The sequence below is a fragment of the Lissotriton vulgaris genome, chromosome 5 (genome assembly GCF_964263255.1).
Source record: "Lissotriton vulgaris chromosome 5, aLisVul1.2, whole genome shotgun sequence".
Taxonomy (NCBI): Eukaryota; Metazoa; Chordata; class Amphibia; order Caudata; family Salamandridae; genus Lissotriton; species Lissotriton vulgaris.
In genome coordinates this window covers 185,497,464-185,525,048 of record NC_141693.1, presented here as the reverse complement: position 1 = coordinate 185,525,048, position 27,585 = coordinate 185,497,464, and the positions used below count along the sequence as shown (strand labels likewise).

General features: G+C 51.3%; 1 protein-coding gene across 10 annotated transcripts in view; it reads left to right on the top strand.

The window, feature by feature from the left end:
• EHMT1 (euchromatic histone lysine methyltransferase 1) overlaps nt 1-27,585 on the top strand; it is an 834,115-nt gene that overhangs the window by 724,197 nt on the left and 82,333 nt on the right. For all 10 annotated transcript variants that reach the window (XM_086921124.1, XM_086921127.1, XM_086921128.1 and 7 more), the window contains 2 exons: nt 19,768-19,883; nt 20,804-20,890. In XM_086921124.1, coding sequence (XP_086777250.1) covers nt 19,768-19,883; nt 20,804-20,890 — 203 coding nt within the window. The remainder of the gene's footprint in view (nt 1-19,767; nt 19,884-20,803; nt 20,891-27,585) is intronic.

Sequence of the window (27,585 nt, the reverse complement as noted above, 5' to 3'; positions counted from 1 at the left end):
AGAACTTTCTAAGTCTTGGAAAACACCAGCTTCTCTAAAATGATGTCACTAACGTGTGGGGTGCCACAAGGTTCCTCGCTGAGCCCCACGCTGTTTAATGTTTACATGGAGCCACTATCTCAGATTGCCCAAGATTTCGCTAATTCAATGAGGTCCTACGCGTACTATACACAGCTGGTGATTTTAGATCCTAGAACCAACGGGGACCCGGAGAGGTTATCGGCATGTATGGAGAAAGTCATGGAATGGTTGACCAACAGCTGCTTAAAACTAAACGGTGATAAAACCGAGCTAATGATTCTCAGGAATAAGACCATTCCCAGGCCATCCTTAAGCTGGCCTGACTGCCTGGCAGCCCACCCATGCCAAAAGAATCTATCAAGAACCTGGGCTTCTAGCTCGAAAAGGACCTATCAACGATGAGCCAAGAAAGTCGCAGGCACCTGTTTCGGACTACTTAGAAGTCTTTGGAAAATCCTATATCAGATTCCCATACATCTTAGGAAGACTGTTGTCCATTCTATGGTTTTGCAGCATAGACGTCTTCTAGATTCACAATACTGTGCATATTTCACCATCTAGTGGTTGGTCAAATTCAAAGCTCGGATTATAACGCACAGAGCATTACACAATAGGGGTCCTAGAAAAATCGGAAACCTAGTGTTCCCATATGTCCCAATTAGGAATCTGACATTGAGCTTGGAAGGACTCCTAAAACCAATAGGTGCCAGGAAAGCAAGGTGAGGAGGTAGATCCTTCGCCCACCTATCTCCCAAACTCTGGAACTCTCTACCACGGGAATCTCGCACCCTGGACAAAGAATTAGAATTTCGGAAGTCAATTAAAACATGGCTATTCAAGCAGTAGCTCGAACTTCCGTCCAGCCTCCCCTTGCTCCCTGTCTCCTAGCACTGGGAAGCCCTAGGGCATTCAGGCGCTCTACAAATCCTAAATTTTAATAATATTTCCTCCTCCCTTTGTCATGGCACAGTAGGACCGTAACTTGATCCTCTTAGATCAGATGTGCTGTCCCTTTGAGCTACTTCACAGTTGTCTCTTGTGACTTCTCACCCTCAAGACCGTGTTCCTCATCGCCATATCATTGGCGTCATGTGTTGAGTGAGCTTTAGGCCTTGTCAACCTGCCCTACACCACCATTTTCTAAGACCAGCTTTTTTGTGGACATGGGCATCCATCATTCCTAAAGTTGTGATGCTGTTCCACATCAATCAAAGCTTCACCGTGCCTGTGTTCTGTGCTCTGCCTCACTTCTCTAAGGAAGAGAAGAGACTAGCCTATGAACCACAAGAGAGCTCTAAGCTTTTATATTGATTGTACCAAGGAACACTGACTGGGTGGACCGTCTGCTTTTTTGTGGAGTTCTCTGGACAGAAAAAAGGCAAGACTGTGCAGAAGAGAACCACCTCCAGCTGGATCGTGCTTTGCATTTTGATCTGCTACACATTGGCCAAAAAGCAGCTTTCAGAAGCACAAGAGCTAAAGTTGCTGCCACTGTGTTGGCATGCAGAATCCCTGTTCTGGGCATTAGCCAGACGGCTAAGTGGATGCACCTTCATACGTTCACAAAGCAATGTTGTCTGGGCAGTCGGGTGCGCCAATAGCGGCATTTTGCCCGCTCGGTCCGGGAGAAATTTCTGATTTGAGTCTATTCACAAACCCACCTCTGACTAGGTACTACTGTGGCATCTATTAAAAAATGAGGAATCCACTGCTAAAAGTCTCTATTAGAAGAGAAAAGTACATACCTTTGTTAATGCTCTTTTTTGTTAGCTACTCCAAGCCGCAAATTCCTCACCCACCCTCCCTTTTCCCCATTCTGTGATTAGACTCTATTCATTAATAAGATCCCAAGTGTAGGAATCTGCACACGCATCACAACCAATTTGCTCTTGGGGCTGTGTATCTCTGGGCGCAAACAGCCTCAAAATCAAATGAGGTCCGCTTGCGGGAGTTGCACTTAAATAAGCTTTGCATGCAATTTCCTGAGTGGAACGGAGTTAGTGCGGAGCTGCATGGTGCCAGCCAACTGGTATGCAGAAGTACTGCTGAAACGTTTCGGGATCCAGTCTGACACCTGGTGAATATTCAAAAGACGAGGAATCTGCAGCTAGATATTTTCTACTGTACAGATCCTTTCATAAGGTACGTAACTTGTTCTTCAGGCCTAATTCCAATCTCAGAATGACTATCATGCATAAATATGAAATATTCCTAATGTTGGCCTTACATCATATTTACCCACCATTACATGAAGGTGTCCAGATATGATCGCTAAAAATTCAGGACATTTACTTCCATTTTCCAGTTGTATAGAAACATCGATAGTACCTAAGGTTTATAGTGGGGAACGATCATATCCAGTTCACTGTCCTACCATTCGGGGTAAATTCAACACCAAGAACTTCCAAACGTATGGCGGGGGTCACAAAAAAAAATCATCTCTCTCTCTCCTACTTGATGATTGGTTGATCAGGGATGTCATGTTGGAGGAGGTCCTAAATCATTACTGAGTTTCTTCAGTGACCCTGTTCCGAATGGAGCTGCAGGTAAACTTCAAGAAGTCAACTGTTCTGCCAGGTCAATCAATAAACTACTTTGGCCCAATTCTGGATACTTCACCTGCAAGAGTTTATTCTTAGGATGAGAGACTGTCACTGTTCTGCCAGGTCAATCAATAAACTACTTTGGCCCAATTCTGGATACTTCACCTGCAAGAGTTTATCCTTAGGATGAGAGACTGTCAAGTAGCTATCTGAAGGGTCGCAGTCTTCTCTGAATTACATATCCAGAGGCACAGGAGATCTAATCTTTACTAGGATCAGTGCCCTCTTCTATCTTTTGTTTTCCCCATTCCAGGCTCATGGACTCACTCAATCCCAGCCTGCGATTCAGTGTTTCTCTTGGTAGTGGCATTCTCGACATCTTCTGAAAGAAGTTTCTTCATGAAATTTAAAAACAGGCCATCATCAAATGTCTCTCTTCTTAGATAGGGTGCTCTTAGGGGCCCTTTTCAGGTTTAGAAACGTCAGCCGAGAAGGAGAGAATGTCCCATTTCTGTGTACTGCAAGTTTTTTATTTAATCATTGAAGACAAGGTATGTTATTGCTCTGACAGTTAACACAACCGCGATTTACTATCTGAAGAAGCAAAGAGAATGACGCACAGACCTCTAGCTCTAGAAGCACAAATCAATTAGAAATTGCTCTTTGCAGGAGACTTGCACACCACAGAGGTTCACGTTCTAAGAATTCAGAATGTTGAGGCAGACTGGCTCAGCAGGTTATTTAAAGAAAACCATGGGTTTGTCCTCAGTGACAATGCTCTGCAAAGCGTCTTTCACAATTGAGGATTTTGACTTCTAGATCTATTTGCATACTCACAAAACAATACCCACAGTGTCTCTAAGTACTATCAACCAGGGTTGAACAGGAAAGCCCTTTTGACAGACTAGGCATGGATGTTTTGTTACACGTTCCCTTCGATTCTACTAATCCCAAGAATGATTCCCTGTCCCATTGGATGGCCAGATTGAGCCTTATAGCGCCACGATATCCGTTGGGTGGCAGTTGTGCTATACAAGTATTCCTTATATTACATAGCTCCAGGGGGACCTTAACTCCTGCAAAAATATATGTTTGAGACATGTGGGCTGCTGAATTCATCTTAGCATAGATTGTCGCCTAGTGAGCTGCCTCCTCCCCAGGACTACAGTGCGCATGGGCATCTTCAGAATGTTTTTCTCCACCATGGGGTTCGGATGCACTTCGACAACTTCAACTTCGGGACCAAAGTTTTCCAACTTTCTAAGGCCAAAAACCTTATACTTTCGACGGTATTGTTTCTGCTCGGTATCCCTCGACTCGACAACTCTTCATCTATCTCTGGTAGTTGACGCGGGCCGTTGGGCCTTTTCGACACCACATGGGCCTCCTGCCGATGGAAAGGACCCCGTTCAAAAGATGCCCACAATGTTGATCCAAGTTTCCACATAGCGACAAGCATACAGTATGCAACAGGTGCCTATCTCCGGAGCACAACAAAGAAAACTGTCCAGCTTGTGCTCAGTTCCGGTCGAAGAAAACTATCCGGAACCGAAGAGCTGCTCGACAAGAGATGCAGCGACAGGCACCTGAATCGGAAAATATTTTCGACGACGAACATGAAGTCCCAGAGGCAGCGGACTCCAACCTAGAACTAGTCACAGTAGAAGACCAGTCGGACTCCGATGACGACATCCCACCGGGGCAAACAGTGAGTACCAAAGCCCCTTCCCTGCCTCCACCTCCAAATAAGGCTCCGGTCAAAGCATCGCCTAAAAGCCTTAGCCGCGACCGAAACACCGCTTCAGAAGCCCCGCCTTCCGGCTCGGCTCCGAAGACCATAATCAAGCCTTCCGGTACCCCGGGACCGAGCAAAACACTTTGTAAGAAGGCCATCGACTCAAAAAAGGCTGCAGAGCCGAGAACGGGCGGCGACATTAAAAAAGTCGTCGATCCGAAAAAGACCATCGAGCCAAAGAAGGACGTCTATCCGAAAAAGACTGTCGACTCGAAGAAGGTAGTCGATCCAAAGAAGACTGTCGACCCAAAGAAGGTTGTCGATCCAAAGACTGCCACCGAGCTGAAGAAGGCCGTTGAACCGCAAAAAGTCGTTGAGCCGAAAAAACTGATTGAGCCGAAAAAGGCTGTTGACCCGAAAAAGACCGTCGAACCGAACAAGGCCGTCGAGCCGAAAAGAGCTGTCGAGCCGACAAAGGACGTCGAGCCGAAAAAAGCTCAACAGAAAAATAAAAACAAGCAAGCGACCGATCCAAAAACATCGGCGCCAAAGCCACGGACAGTGGAAGAAGAGCTTTTTCATCCTGATCCAGTGAGCCCAGACCAAAATAGACTGTATATAGAACCTGATACAGGACATATAGCAGTTTACAATAAGAACAAGAGAAGACTGGACACTGAGGCTCCTTCTCCTGTTCCTCCTAAGAAAAAGGACTTGACAGCGCAGCTCAGTATCATGGCGTAAACATGCACACTGACCCTGTAGAGGAGGATTTCCTATTTAACACCTTCCCAACATCCGAGAAAAGTGTACGTATACTCCCTATGCTAAAAGGAGTACTAAAGCATGCACCAGACATCTTTAAAGACCCAGCCAGAGCGCGTGTCCTCAATCCAAGAATTGAAAAGAAATATAAACCAACCCCTACAGACCCCTCTTACATCAAGTCTCAGTTACCACTAGACTCTCTAGTTGTTTCTAATGCTAGGAAAAGGGCAAATTCGCAAACATGTGATTTCCCCCGCCCCCTTGCCCCCCTCCTGACAAGGAGTCAAAAATCTTAGAAGCCTCAGGGAAAAGAGTGGCCTCTCCTGCAGCAAATACCTGGAGAATTGCCAATACACAAGCTCTCCTAGCACGCTATGACAGAGCACACTATGATGAACTGGAGGGATTATTACAACACCTAAATGAACCCTATAAGGCAAAAGCTAATGACCTAATATAGGAAAGGAAATTCATCACTAACGCATCCATAAAATACGCCCTTGATGCAGCTGATACAGCCGCTAGGTCTGTCAACACTAGTGTGTTGTACGCCGGCATGCCTGGCTCCGCATCTCGGGTTTTAAAAATGAGGTGCAATCTACCATACTCAATCAACCCATTAACCAGGATTTCTTGTTTGGCCCTGCAGTTGATACCATCTTAGAAAAGATGAGAAAAGATACTGACACCGCTAAGTCCATGGGTGCACTTAAATTTCAACAGTCCAGGAGCTCCTTTCGTCGCTCCGCTTTTCGAGGCTCGGGCAGAGGCAAGACATCCCAAACCTCTTCATCATTTAAAAGTACTACAAAGGCACCTTTAATAAAGGCTCCAACAGAGGAAGTTATAGAGGGAACAATAACAAGGGCAGAGGACGTGGTGGTAATAACACCAGAGCCTCCACCGCCAACAAACAGTGACTTGTTCACACTCCCTCCAGACCACTTAACACCAGTCGGAGGCAGAATAGCACAATTCCTACCAGTCTGGAACGCCATTACGACAGACAGGTGGGTGAGACAAATTATCCAGTATGGTTACTGCCTGGAACTCATTTCTACTCCACCCAACATACCGCCCAAACACCGTCCAATGTCCAAAGAACACACACACTGTTAAACAAGAGGTGCTATCCATGCTGGAAAAGGTTGCCATAGAGCCAGTACCTTTTCAACATCAAGGGACAGGAGTATACTCTCTATACTTCCTCATTCCCAAAAAGGACTGATCCCTCAGACCAATATTGGACCTCAGGCCTCTGAACCGATACATACTCTCAGAGCATTTCCATATGATTACTCTACAACAAGTACTCCCACTACTCCAGCAAGGTGACTTCCTTGCTACATTAGTCCTCAAAGATGCATACTTTCACATCCCTATACATCCAGCTCACAGGAAATACCTCAGGTTCACAATAGAAGGTCACCACTATCAATTCAAAGTTCTCCCCTTCGGGGTAACTACAGCACTAAGGGTTTTTACAAAATGCCTAGGAGTAGTAGCAGCACACCTCAGAAGGCAACACATCCATGTGTTCTCCTACCTCGACGATTGGCTCATAAAAGCCAACTCATACGCACAGTGTGCAAGCCATACGTCGCAGAGAATCCAGCAACTGCACAGTCTAGGATTTTCCATAAATTACCCAAAATCACATCTGCAACCCTCCCACATACAACTATATCTGGGAGCAACAATAAATACCTCCGTGGCGAAGGCGCATCCAAATCCAGCCAGGATGGCAAACATACAGTCTCTCATTCAAATCTTTCAGCGACAACACTCCCTGCCAGCACAAGTGTTCATGCAGCTTATAGGCATGATGGCCTCCTGCATATTCATTGTCCCTCATACTCGGCTTCAAATGCGTCTCTTACAGGAATGCCTAGCACGGCAGTGGAACCAAGCTCAAGGACAACTAATAGACCTAGTGTTGGTAGTCAGCCGCACTTACTGCTCTCTCCAGTGGTGTAACCCACAAAACCTTTCCAAGGGGCGACTGTTCCAAGAGCCAGTTCCACAAGTAGTATTAACAGCGGACGCATCACTGACAGGTTGGGGAGCACATCTCCTTCAATACACAGTCCAAGGTCTCTGGACAGTCAAGCAAAAGACACTACATATAAACCACTTAGGGTTACTTGCAGTATTTCTAGCAATGAAAGCCTTTCAGGGCCTTTCAAGGCTGTGTTAATCCGGACGGACAACATGACAGCCATGTACTACATCCAAAAACAGGGAGGGAAACACTCTGCAGCTATCTCACCTAGCACAGAGCATATGGAGGGGTCAATTCCAAAGAACATCTTTCTCCTGGCAGAACACCTCCCAGGGATAGACAATCAGATAGCAGATCTACTAAGCCGACACATTCAACAAATACACGAATGGGAGATTCACCCTCAAGTTCTACAAGCATTCTTCCAAAAGTGGGGACATCCAGAAATAGATCTGTTTGTCACAAAAGAAAACTCAAAATGCCCGTCCTTTGCCGCCAGTTTCCCACACCCGTTGTCACAAGGCAATGCGATATGGATGAACTGGCCAGGCAGATTTGCGTACGCTTTTCCACCAACCCCACTGATTCCATTAGTGGCACGCAAACTAAGGCAACAGTCACTCACAATGATCCTGGTTGCTCCCACATGGGCAAGACAGCCATGGTACACAACGCTCCTAGAACTCTCAGTAGTTCCTCACCAAAGACTGCGCCTTTCGCCACAGTTGCTAACACAGAACCATGGAGAAATCAGGCACCCAGATCCTAATAAGATGAACCTAGCGATCTGGCTCCTGAGGTCTTAGAGTTCGGATATCTTAACTTGCCTCCAGACTGCATGAACATTATCAAGGAAGCAAGGTGTCCCACTACCAGAGCATGCTACGCAGCTAAATGGAAAAGATTTGTAATTTATTGTAATAATAACCAAATCAATCCATTAGAGGCCTCCATCCAAAACATAATCTGTTACCTGCTCCATCTTCAAAGATGTAATCTAGCATACTCATCCATAAGGCTACACCTTGCTGCTATAGTAGCATATCTTCAAAACAGACAACATGTGTCCCTGTTCAGAATACCACCAATCAAAGCTTTTATGGAAGGACTTAAAAGAATTATCCCTCCAAAGCATCCACCTTTGCCAGTCTGGAACTTAAACATAGTACTTACCAGACTTATGGGACCACCCTTCGAACCACTTCATTCATGTGAACTACAATTCTTAACATGGAAGGTGGCTTTTTTAATTGCCATTACCTCCCTCAGGCGAGTGTGTGAGCTACAAGCACTAACCATTCAGGAACCCTTCATGCAAATGCACCACAATAAGATAGTGCTTCGTACAAACCCTAAATTTATGCCAAAAGTTATATCCACTTTCCACATCAATCAGTCCATAGAATTGCCAGTTTTCTTTAAAAACCCGCAGTCAGTGGCTGAAAGAGCTCTACACACACTAGACGTTAAAAGAGCCCTGCTATATTACGTTGACAGAACTAAATCATTCAGAAAGACAAAGCAACTATTTGTTGCCTTTTCACCACAACATAAGGGTAATCCCATTTCTAAGACAGGAATAGCCAGATGGATAGTTAAATGCATTCAAATATGCTATCAAAAGGCAAAGCGCACTTTAACAGTTCCCCCAAAAGCCCACTCAACGCGCCAAATGGGGGCATCCATGGCTTTCCTAGGAAATATTCCCCTAGAAGACATATGTGTAGGAGAGTAGGGTCTGCAATCCTATGATCACCCCAGATTTTTGCTTTTTGCTTCACTGGTTTACGACTTCCCTGGCTGTGGGCCTGCTAATCAGACCCACAGCCTAGCTGTTCTCTCACTAAATTGACACGTGTACCTTAGGTGCATATACCAATTGGTACTGGGCCACCTTATCAGTCCCTGTACCCAGGGCATAGGTGTACCCAGGGGCTGCAGCATGTATTATGCCACCCCTGGCTGGCCATCTAAATCTGACATAACTGGCTGCACGACAGCTGGGGCAAGGTGGTGTAATCACCCTTTGCTTTAGATATAGTATTCCTATATCTAACCCTAAAATGGACACATGTATTCCTATCAGTCACTCCTATGACAGGCCTTATCAATCCTGAAGGCAGAGTGCTTGGAATTATGTGAGATGGTGCTCTGGCATGAGCTGAGCCCGTTTGCAGCTTGCGGAACCAAGTCCTAATAGCTGTTCCATGATAACGCGTACCATATACTCTTAAGTGCATTATAATCCTCGCGGTTATTTGCCAACTCTGGTATCGCTTTATCAAAACATGTCGAGTAAGGTGTCATACGAATTGGAATACTAACCCCTCGCCAATTCTGGCGACGGGGTTAGCATTCCACCCTTCTAGAGGGACACGACATGTATGTAACTGTGAACCCCGGTTAAAGCTAACTCGAGCCTCAGCATCGCAAAATGGATGCTGCCACCACAGACACAAGTCTGACCTCCTGCTGCTGGGAGTCCTTCCAGCGAGGAGAGCTTGGACAAAGGGTTTCCTATCAGGGGCGGTGCTAGCACCATCCCAGACAGGGTTTTGTGTATCCCAGGTAGGCAGGGCTGAGAGGAAGGTGACTGCAAATGGCACCCCGGTGCTCACTGTGCATATGCCGGCTTGAACCAGTTCCAGGGGCACACCAGCCCCTGAGCTGGGGAAAGTCCGGACAGGGGAGAGGGGTGTAACCACCCCCCTTCCTGGTCCCACCCATGGGCAGAACCTCGCGTGCCAGCCCCTTTCCTTAGTATAAAGATAGGAGCGGGCCCCCTTCCCAAATTAGATAATTCTGAATCTTGACGACTTTCCACGAAAGAACTCTTGAACCTTTCTGAAGACTCTCCCTTGTGGCTAAGGAGTAGCCACCCTGCACCAGCGGGCACCATCTAAGCGCATGCGGTTTGCTGTAAGTCCATCCTCCGGATCAAGACTGCCCAGCTCGACGAGACCCGGATTCCCTGCCATCTCTAACCTCTACCTACATCATCAGCCCAGCTGAGATTCGTGGGTGTGACGAGACCCGAGGGACCAGCCATCTTCAGAACCTGCACGACGCTTATCCAGCATGACCGCCGAAGTATCCTCGAGTGAGTGCTTTGGGGTTTGAGAAGCCCTAACCCTGAGCAGCTCCAGCACCGAAGTCCAGCCCCCCAGCATCCACGAGATCTGCGCGGGGCCCTTCTGCTCTTTGCTGCTCACCGCGTTGTCCGGCTACTTGCCTGCTGGCTTGTGGCCCTCCTGACGACGAACCACGACACTTCCATCGCTGGTCTGGTTGCTCCAGACTGGCCCTTGCTCCCCTCCAACAGAGGAGCACCCCGGACCCTCCTGATCCACTCCAGACGCCATCTTGAGTCCACCGCGTGGGCTTGACTTTGCCAAGGCTTGTTGCTCTAATCCTGGTTTCAGCAGCGCCGACAGCAGACACCTTCGTGGGACAGCTCGCACCTCCATCCTGGTCGCCGACAACGCCTCCTGGTCCGAGAGACTGCAGAGCCCAGCGTCGCCCACTCACCTGGTCGAGGTGACTTCATCCGGTGCCATCCTGGTGCCCATCTGATCACTGGCTAGTGATTAAGAACTGAGTCCCTTCTGCTTTCAGGTCGTCTCCATCTTCGATCCAGGCTTGGATCACTCCGGACATCATCACTGGTCGCCTGCCAGCAACTTCTTCTTTCAGGCTCCATAGACTGTAACGAGGATTCCCGACGTCTTTTGAACCCTATGCAGCCGCAGCCCCTGGGCTAGGTAACTTGAGCATTTCGGTGCTCCAACGTAGGTTCACTATCTAAGTGTCCAGATCCTTTTTCGTTTTTAGCCTAACTAGTCGGATTCGTCCGATAACACTAACTTTACGAAATCTAGCATCCATAGACTTTGTCCCGCATCCCGCGTGAGATTGCACACTCTGCACCCGATCCCCCTAGGCCTCCTGCTCCTAACCTGAAGGTTCAGTAGTGTAGTCCTAGCGATCCTGAAGCCTCTGGATCCAGTTACTTACCTGCTAGTATTTCGCATTCCACTTTTGTAGTATATGGTTTTTCGTGCCCCTCTGGCATTTGTGTAAATTGTGCAACTTAAAGTATTTTCTTAAGAGTTTTGTTATGTGCTTAGCTCCCTGACTCATAAAGAGTTCAGGGTAGACTTGTTATAAATAAATATCCTTTTATTTTTCATAACAACTTGTGTGGTGTCCTTTCACTTTGTGTTCAAGGGGTATATGTGATGGTGTAACAGCTGGCTTCTACACAGCAGGTATGAGCGGCGGCCAAAGGGAAAGAATAGAAGGAAGTCCAAAGGGAAGGGAGGATATAGCAATGAGTAGGCATGCCATAGTGAAGTGGGAAACGGAGAAGTTTGAGGTTGGCAGAAGGTCAAATTCAACCGTATAAGCGAAGGAGGGTGTGAGTAGGTTGCGACGGGGGTTGACCCACAGAATGGTTAAAGCAAACGGGAATTTATTGAGTGAGAACCCAGACGGGAGTAGTTGAAAGGCACAGGAAAGGGCGGGTAACGGAAGAACCGATTGAGTTTTAGATTAGTGGTAACCAGGCGAGATATGAAGGGTAAATGACGGAAAATGTAATATATGCATTGTTTTTAATAATGAGTTTGTAAGACATGTTCCATTGTTATTTGCAGTTTGTTCCCTGACGAAGGACCAATGAGTCCGAAATGCTTTGGAAGATAATAAACTGTTAGAAATGAACCATGCTTCAGTCGTGTCTTTGGGAAGAGAGCTTCTGAGGGCCCACCAAGACATATGTAACTTGGGAAATTAGCATTCCCTTGCACGAGGAAAAGTTGAAGAAGTAATCAAAAGGATTAGGCTAACCAAGGAGGATAAGTGTTAAAGCGTGAATGAACAAGGATTATCATGAAGACAATGAAGGAAATGCAAACAGGAGAAAAGGCTGTCGCCACTGAAGTGGGGCTAAAAAGAAGCCCCGCAGCTATGGTATAACAGCTGGCTTAACACGCCCTCTAGAGTTTAGTCTAAAGACTGCTCTTGTCCATGCTACTAGTATAGCTGGTCTATAAGGTTGACTTGCAACCAATCATCAATAAGGGTCGTTTGGAATGATACATAGTGATCACTAGAATAGTGAGCACTGCATATCAGGCCAACTTCTCACAATATGTAGGGCAGCTACATGGTCTACCATACACACTTTCACTAAACATTACTGTTGACGTGCAAGCTAAGCAACAAGCTGGTGTGGGCCAGGCTGTCCTTAAATCCTTAAAACTCTTTTTCAAACCACTGCAGCTGGTACAGGCGACCACCGCTATAGGAGAAACTGCTATACAGTCTATGCTAAGATAGGTATTCAGCAGCCCACATGCCTCGAACGGAAAATGCTACTTACCAGTATGCATCTGTTCTTGGCATGTAGGGCTGCTGACATATTGCCCACCCTCCTCCCCGGTGCCCGTCACATCTGCAGGGTTATCTTCTTTACATACATTTACATGGTCATCTCTTACTTTCCTATACTCCATCTTTGCCACAATGGCGAAAAACAATCTGAAGATGGAGAAGATGCCCATGCGCACTGTAGTCCAGGGGAAGAGTCACCTATCTTGTGATACTTCGAAGACTCTTCCAAGACAACAAGGTGCAAACATCCAGACCCAACACTAGGCGGCTATCTATGCTAAGATATGAATGTCAGCAGCCCTACATGCCAAGAACAGATGCATACTGGTAAGTAGCATTTTCCATAATATTTTGCCACAGGACTAAATGGACATTCTGAAAGAGGCAAAGCGTCCTTCCACCAGAACATCATATGCTGTCAAATAGAAATGGTTCTGCATCCAAAACAACTACCCTCCCTTCAGTTCTCTAGAATGTTTGAATCCTGTATCTTCTGCATTTAACGCAATCTAGATGGAACTTTTCCTCAGTTAAGGTACACCTTGCAGCAGCCATTGCCTATAGGAAATCTCCTCCTCAAATATTGTTTTCTTCAGAATACCTGTAGAAAACGATTTCTTGGAAGTATTAGGAAATCTGAAAGAGACACGTTAGTGATAGATTCCTTACCTTAGAATATCCCCAGGCGTCAGACTGGATCCGGAAATTTTTGCGTAGCAATACCCCTGCGCGCCGGTAGGCGTCGTCTGCGGCTCCGCGTCCGTCGTCGGCGTCGTGAGCGCCGGGATGACGTCGTCGGAGTATATAGACGGCGCCCTTGCGCGCTGACGTCAGTTCTTCTTTTTTCCGCGCCAGCTAGCGCAGATCCGGAAGAAGCTCTACCCCCAGTCACTTTTTGACTGAAAACTTTTTTGATCTTTTTGATCCTCTACTTAGTCGATTCTCGACTATCGGTGCCAGGGATGCCCGGGTTCAAGCCTTGCTCGAAGTGCGGCCGACTCATGTCGGTCACGGACCCCCATCGCCGGTGCCTGAAGTGCTTAGGCCTCGACCACGACGATCGAACCTGCTCCGAGCTGAGGCAGTCGGCCCCGCGCCGCTCCAGGTCCCGGTCCCGGTCCCACGGGAGGTCGAGGGACAGGTCGCGAGGTCGGAGTCATCGACGTTCCGGGAGTGGACACCGATCGTCTGGTTCCAAGTCCTCAGGTAAGAGGCATGAGAGGTCGGAGCGACGCCATCGATCCTCCGACCCGCCCCGTCGCTCGCACGATGCGACCGGGGACTCGGGCGACACCGCCCACGCGGCTCCGCGGGAGTCGCAAGCGTCGCCGCCTGCCCCACACCTTCGGGTCCCTGGGCACGGCGCGTCGCAGGAGGAGGTCGAGAGGTACCTCATGGCCATGAGGGCCCTCCCTCCTCAGTCGGTTCCCGTGGCGCCTTCAGGCCGATCGGTTCCGTCTGGAGGTCCTTCCGGGTCGGGCGCTTCGGCCCCGACGACGTCTGGTACTTCGGGCCCGGCGCCGCTGGCGACTTCGGTCCCGGCGCCGCACGACCTCGCTGGATCCGGCTCCGGATCCGGGACCTCGCCGGTCGACCCTACGACCTCGCCGGCGCCGTCCCTTCAGGTGTCGTCCCCGGCGGCCGATGTGGTTGCCGCCCCCAATGTTTCCTGCGGTCCTCCTCAGGAGTCGGAGGGGCGCCGCTGGGCGCCGATTCCGTCGGCCTTCGGAGATTTCTATCTCCACGAGGAGGCCCTGGCTGTTAATCCTGGTCTCCAGGAGCCAGGTGACGAGGAGCAATGGGAGGGGTCCGAGGACCCTCTGGCACGTGATTGCCAGTCGCATCAGGACTGGACATATGAGCTTGGGGAGGCCAGTGGTATTGACACCTCGCCAGACACTGGATTTACGTCGCCCCCGACTGTGGCTTCGGAGGCGGGTTCTGCTTACAGTGTAGTGTTGACGAAGGCAGCTAAGGCCTTAAACCTTCAGCTCCCCGTCGCGGCCGTGAGGACTAATCTCCTCACTGAGGTCCTCAAACAGCAGTCCGGCTCCGCGGAGCCCCTTCTGCCGTTCAATGAGGCCTTGTGTGACGTTCTTCTGGGCACTTGGTCCAAGCCCGCCACAGGCCCCCCTGTGGACAGGAACGTGGCCAGACGCTACCGCCCGGCACCGGGCGACCCTTGCTTTTTGTCCACCCACCCCACCCCCGAGAGTCTGGTCATCCAGGCCTCCAACTCCCAGACCGCATTCCCGTCGGCCCCGCCCGACAGGGAATCCAAGAGATATGAGCAGTTCGGGAAGAAGGTCTTCTCGTCTGTGAGCCTAGGGCTACGGTCAGTGAACACCAACTGTCTCTTGGGCCGCTACACCCACACTCTGTGGGACACGGTTGCGGAGGTGCTGCCACAATGCCCTGAGGAGGTCAGGGCTAAACTCAGCCAAACCCTTGCGGACGGCCGAGATGCGGCACGCTTTTCTATCCGGTGTGGGCTGGATACCACGGACTCACTGGGCAGGGCGATGGCAACGACGGTGGCGGTTCGACGCCACGCCTGGTTGAGGTCCGCCAACTTCTCGGCCGATGTCCAGGCCACCCTCCTGGACATGCCGTTTGATGGCCGTCGCCTCTTCGGCGACAAGGCAGACCATGCGCTGGAACGTTTCAAGGACTCCAGGGCCACGGCCAAGTCCTTGGGCCTTACGGCCCCACGCCAGCAATCGGGTGCCTTTCGCTCCTTTCGTGGCCACGGAAGGGGCGCCCCACCACGGACCGCCAGCCACACGCCGCAAAATGTCCAGCAGCGCGGTGGCGGACGTGGGAACCGCCGCGGCGGTGGTCGGGGTCAGCGGCGAGGCCAGTCCACACCTCCCTCAGCAGCCCCCGCCTCAAAACCTTCCTAGTCCGAGTTTTCAGGCCCATGTGACGCCTGTGGGAGGCAGGGTTCGCCATCACCTCTCCCACTGGCATACAGTCACTTCGGACAGGTGGGTGCTGCAAATTGTCCGAAGGGGGTTCTCCCTCCCCTTCGAGTCTTCCCCTCCATCCATGCCACCTCAATACCATCGTGTGTCGGGGGATCACTTGCAACTTCTGCAAGAGGAGGTTTCGGCCCTCTTGGCCAAGAGGGCCATCGAGCGCGTTCCTGGGCCAGAAGTAGGACGTGGTTGTTACTCCCACTACTTTCTGGTACCCAAGAAGGGCAAAGGGGGCCTACGCCCTATCTTGGATCTGCGGAACGTCAACGGCTTCCTCCGGACGGAGAAGTTCAAGATGCTCACTTTGGCTCAGGTCCTGGCTGCCCTGGACCCAGGAGACTGGATGGTAGCGTTGGACTTACAGGACGCCTATTTCCACATCCCCGTCCTGCCGGCCCACCGGCGTTACCTGCGGTTCACGGTAGGCCTGGAGCACTTTCAGTTTACCGTGCTCCCCTTCGGCCTTACCAGCGCCCCACGGGTGTTCACGAAGGTGATGGCGGTGGTCGCAGCCCATCTGCGCAGGCAAGGGGTGTCAGTCTTCCCCTACCTCGACGACTGGTTGTTGAAGGCGGGCTCGCCCCAGACAGTCGTCAGCCACCTCCAGACTACGGCCGACCTCCTGCACTTGCTGGGGTTCTCCATCAATGTGCCGAAGTCGCACCTGTGTCCCTCTCAGAAGCTCCTTTTCATCGGAGCGGTTCTCGACTCGGCGCAGTTTCGGGTTTACCCACCCGAGCAGCGGGTTCGGGATATTCAGGCTCTGATTCCTGTCTTCAGGCCGTTATCCCGGGTCTCGGTCAGGTTGACGCTGCGGCTTCTGGGACTGATGGCCTCCTGCATCCTTCTGGTGCGTCACGCCAGGTGGCGGATGCGGGCTCTGCAGTGGGACCTGAAGTTTCAGTGGGCCCAGCATCAGGGCAACCTGTCCGATCATGTCCTGATCTCGGAGGGCACTGCGAAGCAACTGCAGTGGTGGCTCACGGACCGCGACTGGGTCAGTGGCAGACCCCTCTCCCTACCCCAGCCGGAGCACATAGTTGTGACGGACGCGTCCCTCCAGGGCTGGGGAGGCCACATGGGAGAGGCGGAGATCAGAGGCCTCTGGTCTCCGGCGGAGTCCCAGCTCCACATCAACCTTCTGGAGCTGCGGGCGATTCGTCTTGCACTGAAGGCATTTCTCCCCTCTGTCAGGGGGAGCGTGGTGCAAGTGTTCACCGACAACACCACCGCCATGTGGTACTGCAACAAACAGGGCGGTGTGGGGTCGTGGACCCTTTGCCAGGAGGCTCTGCGCCTCTGGCAGTGGCTGGAACATCAGGGCGTGACCCTGGTGGTTCAACACCTGGCAGGCTCTCTGAATGCCAGGGCGGACGAACTCAGCCGCCGGTGCATGATGGATCACGAATGGCGTCTGAACTCGGACGTGGCGCAAGGTCTCTTTCGACAGTGGGGAGAGCCTTGGTTAGATCTATTCGCCACAGAAGAGAACGCGCAATGTCAGCAGTTCTGCGCGTTGGAGTTTCCAAGGCGGCACTCGCTCGGAGACGCTTTTCGTCGCGAGTGGAGCTGCGGTCTGTTGTACGCCTTTCCGCCTATACCACTTCTGCCCAGAGTGCTGAAGAAGATCAGGCGCGACCGGGCCCAGGTCGTCCTTGTGGCTCCGGACTGGGCACGAAGATACTGGTATCCCGAGCTACTCAGCATGTCAGTCGATCCCCCGATTCGTCTGCCTCTTCGGGAGGACCTTCTGTCGCAGCAGCAGGGGACGGTCCTGCACCCGAACCTGTCCAGTCTCCACCTACAAGCTTGGAGATTGAGCGGCGGCAGTTGAGGCCATTTGACTTGCCTCCCGAAGTCTGTGACATCATTCTGGCAGCCAGGCGTCCCTCCACGAAGTCGGTATACGCCTGCCGGTGGAACAGATTTGTGGCATGGTGCGCAGCAAAGGCTGTGGATCCTCTCTCTGCACCCCTTTCGGAAGTGCTGCTCTTTCTTCTTTCCCTTGCCCAGCAGGGCTCTGCTCTGGGCACTCTTAAAGGGTACCTTTCTGCTCTTTCAGCCTTCTTGAGGCTACCAGATCAGCCTTCTTTATTCAAGTCCCCTATTGTGAGTAGATTTCTGAAGGGCATCACGCACATGTTTCCTCCTGTTCCCTTCGTGATGCCCCAGTGGGACTTGAATCTGGTTCTCACCTATCTGATGTGTGCTCCCTTTGAGCCACTTCATAACTGCCCTCTTCGTCTCCTTACTCTAAAGACGGCCTTCCTGGTTGCCATCACCTCTGCCGGGAGGGTGAGTGAGCTCCAGGCTCTTTCTTCTTCTCCACCTTTCCTGTCTGTTCATCCTGATAAGGTGGTGTTGCGTACACGACCTTCTTTTCTGCCCAAGGTTGTCACGGCCTTCCACATCGGGCAGTCCATCACTTTGCCCACCTTCTTTCCGCCTCCGCATCCCTCGAAAGAGGAGGAGAGGCTCCACCGTCTGGATCCAAAACGTGCGCTCTCCTACTACCTAGACCGCACTCGCCAATTCCGGGTGGATGACCAACTCTTCGTTGGTTACGTGGGCGCGAAGAAGGGAAAGGCTGTACACAAGAGGACCATCTCCAGGTGGATCATCTTGTGCATCCAAGCATGCTACTCCATGGCGAGGAAGGAGCCCCCGGCTGGATTGCGGGCTCACTCCACTCGGGCCACGGCAACGACAACTGCCCTGGGCCGCGGTGTCCCCCTGCAGGACATCTGTCAGGCAGCCACGTGGGCCTCGCTGCACACGTTCGCAAGACACTACTGCCTGGACAGTCAAGTCCGGAGGGATGGCTACTTTGGCCGTTCCGTCCTCCAGGACTTTCTGGTGTGATATTGGTTCGCAGACCCACCACCGGGGTTGGTATTGCTGGGGTATCTATTCTAAGGTAAGGAATCTATCACTAACGTGTCTCTTTCAGATGCACAAGTTACTACTTGTGTAACGATATATCTGTAAGAGACATTAGTTAGTGATAGATTCCTTACCGCCCTCCCATCCTCCCCGTTCTGCGAACCGATATCTAGGGTTAAGGTCATCCCCTTTCAGGGCCCTAGTTTCATGGCACCAGTGTTAGTTCTATCATGGCTCTGCGTATCTGGCGCGGAAAAGCTGTGTTATCAGAACTGACGTCAGCGCGCAAGGGCGCCGTCTATATACTCCGACGACGTCATCCCGGCGCTCACGACGACGGACGCGGAGCCGCAGACGACGCCTACCGGCGCGCAGGGGTATTGCTACGCAAAAATTTCCGGATCCAGTCTGACGCCTGGGGATATTCTAAGGTAAGGAATCTATCACTAACTAATGTCTCTTACAGATATATCGTTACACAAGTAGTAACTTGTGCGATAATGCCAATCCAACCCCCCTGCCACTCCACAACTCCTTTCTCCTTCACTTGGTCTTCATTGCCACCATGAGAGCTTACCATTGTCCTTCCTGGGGTCCAAAATTTTAGCCCACACATATGATGTCTTTACAGACTTAGACTTGCAAATCGACTTTTCTTGTAGCCATTACCTTGACTAATTAAAGGTGCAGAGGAGTGCAAAACAAAACTGACGTCTGCTCACAGGGCTGGCAAATCTGTGCCATCACTCTTATGCAAAAATAACAGTTGATGGACAGAATGCAGAACAATGTCATACATTTACCCCAGTACAGAGATCTGGGCCTAAATCCATCGTTTTTTTGCACTCCGCACCACCCCAGTTCAGACATGGCCATATGCAAATCAGCCTTGACCCTGTTCCTCATGGGAACAGTCCAGCCCGAACTGCCAAGCCATGTCTTTCCTGGACCGAAATCAAGCATCCTAGGACCGGTTTCTGGCTATCAGCCGTCTTCAGCCAGGATAGCTTGACTCCAGTGCTGTGGAGAGCATGGGACTCACGTCTGAGCATACCCATCCCACTCGGGGTGACAAATGCAAAAATAACAGTTGATGGACAGAATGCAGAACAATGTCATACATTCACCCCAGTACAGAGATCTGGGCCTAAATCACTCTAAGGCAGTGCATCACAGTCTAACTCTGACGCCTAGCAGGGAGCAACCGCATTTGCTGTTAAAATATGGATTTAGTCTGGCACCTAAGATTATTCTAAAGGTGAGGAATCTGCATTACTAAATGTAAATAACTTGACTTTTTTTGTAGAACTGAGATATTCTCCTTATAAATATGCTGCATGTTCTTGCACGTGAACATATAGTCATATTTGTGATTATAATGTTAATTGCCCTGATGAAGTTCACAGAAGTAATGTTTCCCTCTTACTTACACGTTTGCTACAGAGTGGACGACTCCTGCCTGAGTTTAATATGATGGAGCCACCTTTGATCTTTGAGTGTAACCATGCCTGCTCTTGTTGGAGGACATGCCGCAATCGTGTGGTACAAAATGGTCTCAGGTGAGAAAGCGGACGGTTTTATTTCGTTTAGTATTCGTAGGGGTTTAATAAACTTGAGCAAAGTGTTGAAGAGCAAGTCTTATTGAAATATTAAAGAAATTTCCTATCACTAAAACTCCACATTCCAACCAACAACCATCCACGTTTGCAAGGTCTTGGGTAAGAAGTCTCTGCTTTATTCTGGTAAAAAAAAAAGAGCAGCTTATATCCCATTATATCAAACCTGCCCACTACACTAAACTGTTACACATTGCATATGATAGCCCGCAGTAAACCAAAACATGTTCTAAAGAAACCAAGTAAATTTGCCCCTTGAATTTTCGTGTATGTGATTAAGTAGGAATTGACTTTACAAGCCTCGTGGGGAACTGAATCTTCTTTAAGAAAAGGGGGAATACTATTGCTTCAGAACTCAAACAGCTGTCTGCAGGTTGATCACCTCTCACAGCTACTCTTCTAAAGTGCCACAGCTGCCTCCATTTGGTGCCTGTGCAGCATTCCCTGGGCGTTGCCAGCTGTATCATCTGGCTGCTGCTCAAGCTGCTTCCAATGGAAATTGCACAGCACTGTCACTTATGATTCTGTGGCACACCACCACCACCACAAGTTATTTGGGAGCACTACTAACACTTGCTTCCTGAGAACATACCTACATCATGACCCATGGTTATGGAGCAGTAGTATTCTGTTGCGAGCTCCTGATTTAGCATCCTGTGTTTCTTCAATTAAGACTTTTTTCATTTAATTTATTTTACAAATTGTAGTGCTGGTAGCAGTAACGGACTGTCTGTGAAGTATCCTATTTTTTTGTTTTATCCAACTGCAGGATCTTTTTCCATGAATATAAAAGTATGTTATGCACTGTTTTAACAGGCTTTTTTTTCTAAAAGTGTTTCTAATATATGTTTTTATTTCTACAGGGTTCGATTGCAGCTTTACCGAACCAAAAATATGGGATGGGGTGTCCAGACGCAGCAAGATATTCCACTGGGAACCTTTGTATGCGAGTAAGTCCTGCCCTTATTTGAAATGTCATTCACCAAAGTAGACGAGTGCACATCTCTATCATGCAAAATATTTTTTAATGGATACTCGTTCATTAGGGAAACGATTGCCCAGATGGCAGATTTGATTTAAAAAAAAATTCAGCCATAGTAAGTCACTAGTCCCAGGCATCAGCCTTCTTAGTCCAGTGCCGCATTCTGCAACATCGTTGCTAGTCCTAAGCAGACAGTATAAAAAGCACACAACCACCAGTGACCTCAATTCCAGATGACATGGAAATATGTAGTAACCCTGACTTTTGGGAGCTTCTGATCAAGTGCTGCAAGTTCGGTTAGCCCTACTTCCAGATCAGAGTGCATTTCTTTAGGATGTGTAGAGAGCTTCCTTGTTTCTGCATGGTTTGAGTTTTACCGTTGGCAAACTAAAAAAATAAAATAAACTTTGTTGATGTAAAGTTATGCTTTTTACAAAAAAAAGCAATTGTTACGAGTACATTAAAATGACTCTAAATACCTTTAGATCTGAAAGATACAGGTTAGTATTAGATTCCTTACCTTAGAATATCCCCAAGCGTCAGACTGGATCCGGAAATGTTTTGCGTAGCAATACCCCTGCGCGTCGTCTCCGGCTCCGCGTCCGTCGTCGGCGTCGTCTGCGCCGGGATGACGTCGTCGGAGTACTTAGACGCCGCCTATGCGCGCTGACGTCAGTTCTTCTTTTTTCCGCGCCAATTAGCGCAGATCCGGAGAAGCTCTACCCCTTAGTCACTTTTTGACTAAAACTTTTTGATCATTTTTGGTCTTCTTCGAGTCGCTCTCGACTCTTCAGGTGCCGGTAGGGATGCCCGGGTTCAAGCCCTGCTCGAGGTGTAGTTGACTGATGTCGAGTACCGACCCCCATCGCCGGTGTCTGCAGTGCCGAGGCCTCGACCACGACGACCGTTCCTGCTCCGACTGTCGAGCTCTGACGTCGAAGGCTAGGCGCCTCGAGCTCCGGCAGTCCGCCCTTGCCATTCGAGGTCCCGGACCCATGGGAGGTCGAGGGATCAGTCGCGGGGATGGAGCCCTCGCAGCTCCGGAAGTCGGCATAGGTCTTCTGGTTCCTCCTCAGGTAAGAGGCATGAGAGGTCGGAGCGGCGTCATTGCTCCTCCGACCGCCCCCGACGCTCGCCCGACGCAGCCGGGGTTTTGGGTGGCACTGCCCACACGGCTCCGCAGTCGCTAGCGCCGCATCCTGCCCCATACCTTCGGGTTCCTGAACAGGGTGCGACGCCGGAGGAGATCGAGCGGTACCTCATGGCCATGAGGTCGCTCTCTTCTCCACCGGACCCCATGGCGCCTTCGGGCCCAGTGGGTCCGGCTCCGGGGCCTGGCGGGTCGGGTGCTTCGGCACCGACGCCGCAGACGGCTTCGGCCTCGGCGCCGCCGGCGACTTCGGTCCTGGCGCCGCAGGCCCCGGCCGGATCCGGCTCCGGGTCCTGGTCGGCGTCGGTCGACCTCACGACCTCACCGGCGCCGTCCCCAAGGGTGTCACCACCGGCGCCGACTTCGGTCAACGCCGGCCCCAGTTCTTCTGTCAATCCCGTTCAGCCGTCGACACTGCCCCGTTGGGCGCCGTACGAGACTGCTTTGGGTACATTCTACTTTAATGAACGGGCCCCAATTGTTGATCCTAGCTACCAGGCATTGGGTGATGAAGAGAACTGGGAGGGGTCTGAGGACCCTCTGTCAAAGGAGTGTCAGGACCAAACGGACTGGACGGAGGAGTTTGGGGAAGCCAGCGGCCTGGACTCTCTCCAGACACTGGTTTTGTCTCCCCTCCAACCGTGGCTACGGAGGAGGGGGCAGCCTATAGCGTAGTTCTGATGCGGGCGGCTAAGGCCTTAAACCTTACGCTCCCCTCAGCGGCCGTTAGGACTAATCTCCTCACCGAGGTCCTCAAACCGCAGTCAAGCTCGGTCGAGCCTTTGCTTCCGTTCAATGAGGCATTATGTGACGTTCTGCTGGGCACCCGGTCCAAGCCCGCCTCAGAACAGCCTGTGGACAGGAACGTGGCCAGACGCTACCGCCCGGCTCCGGGTGACCCAAGTTTCCTGTCGACCCATCCAATCCCTGAGAGCCTGGTTATCCAGGCCTCTAACTCCCAGACCGCATTCCCGTCGGCACCTCCCGACAGGGAATCCAAGAGGTTCGAACAGTTTGGCAAGAAGGTGTTCTTGTCCCTTAATCTGGGACTGCGGTCAGTCAACACCGCATGCCTCTTGGGCCGCTACACCCACACCCTGTGGGACACGGTTGTGGATGTGCTGCCACAATGCTCTGAGGAGGTCAGGGCGAAACTCACCTAAGCCCTAGCGGAGGGTCGAGATGCGGCACGGTACTCAATCCGGTGCGGACTGGATACCACCGATACGCTAGGCAGAGCAATGACCACAACAGTGGCGGTCAGACGCCACGCCTGGCTATGGTGCGCCAATTTTTCGGCCGATGTGCAGGCCACGCTTCTGGACATGCCGTTTGATGGCCGTCGCCTGTTTGGTGACCAGCCAGACCACGCGCTTGAGCGCTTTAAGGACTCCAGGGCTACGGCCAAGTCCTTGGCCCTCTAGGCCCCACGCCAGCAAATGGGTGCCTTTTGCTCCTTTCGTGGCCAAGGAAGGGGCGCCCCACACGGACCGTCAGCCACACGCTGCAGCAGAATGTCCAGCGCAGTGGCGGCAGTGGAAACCGCCGCGGAGGCGGTCGGAGTCCCAGGCGAGGCCAGTCCGCACCCGCTCCCGCAGAAAAACCTTCCTAGTCCGAGTTTTCAGGCCCATGTGACGCCAGTGGGGGGCAGGGTCCGCCATCACCTCTTCCACTGGCGCACAGTCACATCGGACAGGTTGGTGCTGCAAATCGTTCGAAGGGGCTACTCCCTCCCCTTCGAGTCGACCCCTCTAGCCGTACCACCGCGTGTCGGGGAACCACTTGCAACTTCTGCAAGAGGAAGTTACGGCCCTCTTGGCCAAGGGGGCCATCGAGTGCATTAATGGGCCAGAAGTAGGGTGTGGTTGCTACTCCCACTACTTTCTGGTCCCCAAGAAGGGCAAAGGGGGCCTACGCCCTATCTTGGACCTACGGAGCGTCAACGGCTTCCTCCGGAAGGAGAAGTTCAAGATGTTGACTTTAGCTCAAGTCTTGACTGCCCTAGACCCGAAAGACTGGATGGTGGTGTTGGACTTGCAGGACGCCTACTTTTACATCCCCGTCCTGCCGGCCCACCGACGTTACCTGCGGTTCACGGTAGGCCTCGAGCACTTTCAATTCACCGTGCTCCCCTTTGGCCTCACAAGCGCCCCATGGATGTTCACGAAAGTGATGGCGGTGGTCGCAGCTCATCTGCGCAGGTTGGGGGTTTCAGTCTTCCCCTACCTCGACAACTGTTTGTTGAAGGCGGGCTCGCCCCAGACAGTCGTCAGCCACCTCCAGATTACGGCGGATCTCCTGCAGCAGCTGGGGTTTTCCATCAACGTGCCGAAATCACACCTGTGCCCCTCTCAGAAGCTCCTCGGCGCAGTTTCGGGTTTATCCTCCCGAGCAGCGAGTCCGGGATATTCAGGCTTTGATTCCCATCTTCCAGCCGCTATCCCGGGTTTCGGTCAGGTTGACGCTGCGGCTCCTGGGGCTGATGGCCTCCTGCATCCTTCTGGTGCATCACGCCCGGTGGCGGATGCGGGCTCTGCAGTGGGACCTGAAGTTTCAGTGGGCCCAGCATCAAGGCAACCTGTCCGACCATGTCCTGATCTCGGAGGGCACTGCGAGACAGTTGCAGTGGTGGCTTACGGACCGCGATTGGGTCAACGGCAGATCCCTCTCCCTTCCCCAACCGGAGCACGTGGTTGTGACGGACGCGTCCCTCCAGGGCTGGGGAGGCCACTTCGGAGAGGCGGAGATCAGAGGCCTCTGATCTCCAGCGGAGTCCCAGCTCCATATCAACCTTCTGGAGCTGAGGGCGATTCGTCTAGCACTGAAAGCATTCCTCCCCTCTGTTCGGGGGAGTGTAGTGCAGGTGTTCACGGACAACACTACCGCCATGTGGTACTGCAACAAACAGGGCGGTGTGGGGTCCTGGACCCTCTGTCAAGAGGCTCTACGGCTCTGGCAGTGGCTGGAACATCAGGGCGTGTCCCTGGTGGTTCAACACCTGGCAGGTTCTCTGAACGCCAGGGCGGACGAACTCAGCCGAAGGTGCTCGATGGATCACGAATGGCGTCTGAACTCGGACGTGGCGCAAGGCATCTTTCTGCACTGGGGAGAGCCTTGGTTAGATCTATTCGCCATCGAAGAGAACGCGCAATGTCATCAGTTCTGCGCGTTGGAATTTCCAAGGCGGCACTCGCTCGGCGACGCATTTCGTCCCGAGTGGAGTTGCGGTCTGTTATACGCCTTTCCGCCTATACCACTTCTGCCCAGAGTGCTGAAGAAGATCAGGCGCGACCGGGCCCAGGTAATCCTTGTGGCTCCGGACTGGGCTCGAAGGTACTGGTATCCCGAGCTACTCAACATGTCAGTCGGTCCCCCGATCCGTCTGCCTCTTCAGGAGGACCTTCTGTCGCAGCAGCAGGGGACGGTCCTCCACCCGAACCTGTCCAGTCTCCACCTCCATGCTTGGAGACTGAGCGGCAACAGTTGAGGCCATTTGACTTGCCTCCTGAAGTCTGTAACATCATTCTGGCAGCCAGGCGTCCCTCCACTAAGTCGGTATACGCCTGCCGGTGGAACAAATTTGTGGCATGGTGCACAGCAAAGGCTGAGGATCCCCTTTCTGCCCCTCTTTCTGAAGTTCTTCTCTTCCTTCTTTCTCTTGCCCAGCAGGGCTCTGCTCTGGGCACTCTCAAGGGCTACCTTTCTGCCCTTTCAGCCTTCCTAAGGCTACCTGATCAACCTTCTTTGTTCAAGTCCCCTATAGTAACTCGTTTTCTGAAGGGCATCACACACATGTTTCCACCTGTCCCTTTTGTGATGCCCCAGTGGGACTTGAACCTCGTTCTTACTTTCCTGATGTGCGCTTCCTTTGAGCCACTTCACTCTTGTCCTCTCCGTCTTCTCACCTTAAAGACGGCTTTCCTGGTTGCCATCACCTCTGCCAGAAGGGTGAGTGAGCTCCAGGCTCTATCTTGCAAACCTCCCTTCCTGTCTGTGCATCCGGACAAAGTGGTATTGCGTACAAAACCATCTTTCCTGCCCAAGGTAATCTCTGCTTTCCACATCGGGCAGTCCATCACCTTACCCTCCTTCTTCCCGCCTCCGCATCCCTCAAAGGATGATGAAAGGCTCCATCGTCTGGACCCAAAACGTGCGCTTTCATTCTATGTGGATCGCACACGCCAGTTCCGGGTGGACGACCAACTCTTTGTTGGCTACGTGGGTGCGAAGAAGGTACGGGCGGTTCATAAGCGGACCATCTCTCGGCGTGCTACTCCTTGGCTAGAAAGGAGCCTCCAGTTCGGCTGAGGGCCCATTCCACTCGGGCCACGGCGGCTACTACTGCCCTGGGTCGGGGAGTTCCCCTGCAGGACATTTGCCAGGCGGCTACGTGGGCCTCGCTGCACACCTTTGCGAGGCACTACTGCCTGGACAGTCAGGTCCGGAGGGATGGCTTCTTTGGCCGTTCCGTCCTCCAGGACTTCCTGGTGTGAGTATTGGTTCGCAGACCCACCACCGGGGTTGGTATTGCTGGGGTATCTATTCTAAGGTAAGGAATCTAATACTAACGTGTTTCTTTCAGATGAACAAGTTACTTACCTTCGGTAACAATATATCTGTAAGAAACATTAGTTAGTATTAGATTCCTTACCGCCCCACCCATCCTCCCCGTTCTGCGAACTGATACCTAAGGTTAAGGTTCTTCCCCTTTCAGGGCCCTAGTTTCTTGGCACCAGTGTTGGTTCTACCATGGCATACAGATATATCGTTACCGAAGGTAAGTAACTTGTTCTTCAAGAATGCTATGGCTGGGGTGTATGTACTAAGTGATTAAAAGATTCCAATTGTTGAGAGCAGTTCAGGCATGCAGATGACAATTACATTTAGTTTAGATACTGAAGGTTTGGCGCCTGTCCCCTTTTACTGTCCATTTGAATATCAGATTGCAAGGAAGCAGGCTTTTTGCAGCGTCATCCCCATAATGTGCCCCCATTTCGACCACTAAGTACTGGTGTAATGGCTATGAAATGCACTGTGCTCTGCTAAACAGGACTTAGTGCGTGTGCTCTGACCCTTAAAATAGTGTATGTTTAATCGGTGTCTCCTCAATTGGCATAGCCTAGCTTGCTTGCGAGTCACTAGTTTGTGGTACCAGTGGCACCCAGGACCTGTAAGTTAGGGTGTCTACCCTCCGCCTGGGACTTTAGCACTTGCTGTGGCACCCTGCGTGGTTCAAGGTAAAACATGGCTGCCAGCCTTCAACTGCAGACTGGAAGGGCATTTTTAAACTGCAAACTTGACTTTGCCATCAAGGTAGTGGCAAAGCTGAAGCCTTCCTTTTTAATATATGGAAGTCACCCCTGATGCAGGCCATAAGGCAGAGTGATGTATGGTAAAAAGTAGAACATGTACTTTTACCTGTACCAGCAGTAAAAACCCTACATTGTCGTTTCTCTGTGGAAAAACTAGTAGACCCTTTGGCAAGTACAGAGGGTCATGCTGACATCTCAGCC